The following is a 4,114-nucleotide window of genomic DNA, read 5'->3' on the forward strand; positions in this document are numbered from 1 at the left end:
TAGACGTGACAAAATTTTAATCTACCGTATAAAGATTTCAAACGAGTTGCTGCTTGTAGCATTGAAATATGGGCAACTCTCTTTTAAAATATAGTATCAATCTAAAAGATCATTATTATGTCATCTTTACAGTATTAATTTTTTTGGATATGACTATCTAATCTAATTTCTAATGTACTTGTAAAAGTAATGGAAAAGATAATAACTTGCCGTTATAAAAAAAATATGGAAAAGATAATAACTTGATTGAAAACAAAAAACTAAATAAATATACACAAATATACCTAAATTTAAAAGAAAAATAGCAAAAAAGTTTTATATTTACTGTTTTCTAAAAATATCAATATAATATACTTTGATGACTCCTAAGTTCAATGGAATATCTCTTGTGTGTACTTTATGATTTTCTTTTTACCTTTTAAAATAAAACCCATCTTGGGGTTCTCTTTACATCATCAATGCATATAAAACCTCCACTTCGTTTCTTCACACACCCAATCATTCTAAACACAAAAGAACCATCAAAACACACTTTTCTCCTCTATTTCCCACTACTTTCTCCCATGAGGGTTTCTAAGAAGATGACTGATTCTTGCAGTGAACAAGAACTTGATGAGCTAAGAAGAGGACCATGGACACTTGATGAAGACAATCTTCTTATTCATTACATCACTTGTCATGGAGAAGGTCGTTGGAATTCGCTAGCAAAATCTTCAGGTACCTGAGTAAAGAACAAGATGATGAAGATCTTTGTGATACTATGTCAAGTTTGAAGTGTTTATTTTTGTGGAGATATATATATATATATATATATATATATATATATATATATATATATATATATATATATATATATATATATATATATATATATATATAAACATTAATTTAATTTCTAAGTTTTATGTTTATCTTTTTATCAGGATTAAAGAGGACGGGAAAAAGTTGTAGGCTACGTTGGTTGAATTATCTAAAACCAGATGTAAAACATGGAAATCTTACCCCACAAGAACAACTATTGATCCTTGAACTCCATTCCAAGTGGGGTAATAGGTGAGTCTAATATATTAATTTCATGCAATATTCAAATGATTTCTATTAAAACGTTTTGCTCTCTTTAAACTAATTATATATATTTGTTTATTATCGTACACGGTTTAATTTGAAACTAATATCAAATTTCCATGTATTGTTTTAAAGATGGTCAAAAATCGCACAACACTTGCCTGGAAGAACAGACAATGAAATCAAGAACTACTGGAGAACAAAGGTACAAAAGCAAGCTCGACATCTTAAGATCGACTCCAATAGCAAGAGATTTGTCGAAGCACTTCGACAATTTTGGCTACCAAGACTGTTTGAAAAGGTGGATCATACATCACCATCATCGTCCACTTCTACCTCAACCATGGAAGTTGATCAAAAGAACTTGATTCCTCAACCACAAGGTATGATGGAGAACATGAATTCAAGCTCAAGCAATTCAGAATCCTCAGGATTTAAACTACCATATGTCTATGAAACCTCACTCCATAGCCATAGCTACAACGTGGATAACAATAACTTTGACAAGATTAGTCTAAATCAACCAGACGTGCAAGAGTTGGGGTCTAGTGACATGTCAATCCTAGACTTTCAGTTAACAGATGCGGAATGGATAAGCAATGGCTTAGCAGACACTTTTTGGAACATGGATCAATTGTGGTAAATAGGGAAATAAAGCGATCCTGATATAACATAATACATATATATATATATATATATTTTATATTGGCAAAAAGATAGGAAACATATGTTTTTTTTATGTATTTTCTCTTGAAAAATCATATACCATTGAACTTGAAGCTAAACTTTAGAAATTATTACAAGGGCTAGCTAGTGATATTTTTGATTGAAGTGACGACATGTTGGTAGGAGGACCCACCTTTGTTTACTCAAGTCTTGTTTGGAAGTGAGAAGACGTGTATGCCCTCTACTAACTTCATATTTGCAAATGATATTCAATGTTAATGAGAATCTTTTTGCTTTTATCTTTCTCTTGTACTTCGGAATTTTTTTACCTTTTTTTTTTGTTAAATACCTTGATATTGTGAATTATTTTAAAGAGTCACTATCACATTTAAAAAAAAAAAAATCAGGTTTCTTGGATGAATATTTTGTCTTTTGTCCACTAAAGAAGTAATATGACTATATGCATAAAATCTGTATTTAAAATCTAAATTAAAATTTCGTGTATTTTTTTGTTAACATAACGCCTATATTGCAGAATGCCACCCATTATTGCGGTGTGATATTAAAAAATAATGACATATAGCCTGTCAAAGTGTCAAATATGCGGTGCACCTTGAATATGAAATTACAAATCACTGTTACATGATTGCTTTCGATCGACACAGAGAAAGATCTACATCCATCACAATCACAAAGGAAAAAGATAACATAAAATCAATCGCAATCGAAAAGCTCATGAGATGAGATAGGTTTGATTGGAATACTGCTAGGAGAAGATGGGAAAAGAAAGATCATAGTGAACAAGTGGAAGTTTCAGAAATTTCTAGCCATAATCAATGATTGATTCATAAGAACCATTCGATAAGGGTGGTCGGAGTGAAATCATTCAATCCACTGCCTCCCCATCATCTTTTCTTCACTCACTGTTTTTTTTTTCAACCCATATCATTATTTTTAATTTAATTTATTTAGAAAAATTCAAAATAAAATAAAACATAATATTTTTTAATTTTTTTAATCTTTAAAATAAACTTATATTAATTTTAAACCGAAAAATATATTGAACAATATTTAATTAAAAGAAAACGACACTACATTGACATAAATAAAAATCACATTACGATGACATAAATTAAATTCTAAAACGGCATACGATATAACTAAAAAAATACTACAAAAAACTAATGAAAACTAAAATCAATTCTAAAAAAAGGTGATTTTTTAAAATATTTCAAGTCGTCTCGTAGTAGGAATCTTTCATGTTATGGTGTCCGCGATACGTATTTTTTGATGGTTTTAACACTTCTTCATTGAAAACTTCGGGCTTGCGGGTATTCATCTTGTGGTTGGCGATACAGTAGTGGTTCCATTGGACAACATTCTGGTTAATGAACGTCTAAATTATGTAGAAAGGTCGGTGACAATAGTGGACAGGATAACAAAGGCCTTGTGTAATGAAGTGGTTACCTTGGTTAAAGTTTAGTCGCATCATCGGAAGGGTTCTGAGTGGACTTGGAAGCCCGAGACGGAGCTGCGCGAGCACTACCCGGAGCTATTATCGACCTAGGATTTCGAGGATGAAATATAGTTCAAGTGAAAGATAATTGTAACACCTAGTTTCATGTATATACTTCATTTATGTTTTGACATTTAAATACTAAATATATGAGGTTTTGGGTGGCCATGACATGGTGAGGGAAGGCACCACGATGTGGCGTCGTCGTTAATGCGTATTTTTTATGTGTGTCACGACGTGACAAGGTGTTGGCCACGATGTGGAAGCTGTTTGATGCAAAACTCTATTTTCTAGGGTTTGTGCCTTATTTAAGGGATGTGATGGCCAGGGTTTGCTAACCCTCAGCCTTCATCACTCCTTTTTTTAACCTAGATCAAACCCTAGCCTCCATTGTTAATCTCTTAAAGCTTTTTGGTGGTTTTGAAGAAGAAGAAGGAGGTGGCCTTGAGCAAAGATCCAGCAAGCAAGTTCACTCACCACCATGTTGCATATTTCTGGTACATTATAAGTCCTTAAGTTCAAATCTTTATGTGTTATGCTTATAGATCTAGGATTTATGTATTTTTCGTTTGGGAGATTTTGAGTGGACGGATTCCATAAAGTTAACAACTTTATGGATCCTTGAGGACCCTTTAAGGTTTAGTGTTCCAGATCTGAAGTTTGGTCGAGTTTTGGTTCCATACATGAGCTTTTGACCTCATTTTCACCATTTTTTACATAACTAAGTTCAAGACAAGCATTGGACATGCATGTCCTTAAATAAAGGATTTTTATGAAGCTTATGGATATTAGGAAGTTTTCTAGAAAAGATGAAAGTGTGGCTTAATCAATTAAGTTGTCCATGAGCAATTCCCACGGCATGGTGAC

At 32.4% G+C, this 4,114-nt stretch overlaps 1 protein-coding gene across 1 annotated transcript; it reads left to right on the forward strand.

Annotated features, from left to right (window-relative positions):
* The first annotated feature begins 451 nt into the window (after positions 1-451).
* LOC145069627 (transcription factor MYB62-like) lies at positions 452-2,016 on the forward strand. Its single transcript, XM_079016576.1, has 3 exons — positions 452-717; positions 924-1,053; positions 1,201-2,016. The coding sequence occupies exons 1-3, from the start codon at positions 459-461 to the stop codon at positions 1,706-1,708; spliced, it is 897 nt and encodes a 298-aa protein (XP_078872702.1). The 5' UTR covers positions 452-458; the 3' UTR covers positions 1,709-2,016.
* Positions 2,017-4,114: the final 2,098 nt, after the last annotated feature.

This window comes from Lactuca serriola, chromosome 8 (assembly GCF_051521515.1).
Source record: "Lactuca serriola cultivar US96UC23 chromosome 8, Lser_US96UC23_V15, whole genome shotgun sequence".
Classification (NCBI taxonomy): domain Eukaryota; kingdom Viridiplantae; phylum Streptophyta; class Magnoliopsida; order Asterales; family Asteraceae; genus Lactuca; species Lactuca serriola.

Excerpts from the sequence above, each read along its gene's own strand:
- LOC145069627 (XM_079016576.1), top strand. The coding sequence starts at position 459 with ATGCATATAAAACCTCCACTTCGTTTCTTCACACACCCAATCATTCTA. Across the intron at positions 718-923 it reads TTCGCTAGCAAAATCTTCAG|GATTAAAGAGGACGGGAAAA; the intron begins GTACCTGAGTAA and ends TCTTTTTATCAG. Across the intron at positions 1,054-1,200 it reads CATTCCAAGTGGGGTAATAG|ATGGTCAAAAATCGCACAAC; the intron begins GTGAGTCTAATA and ends ATTGTTTTAAAG.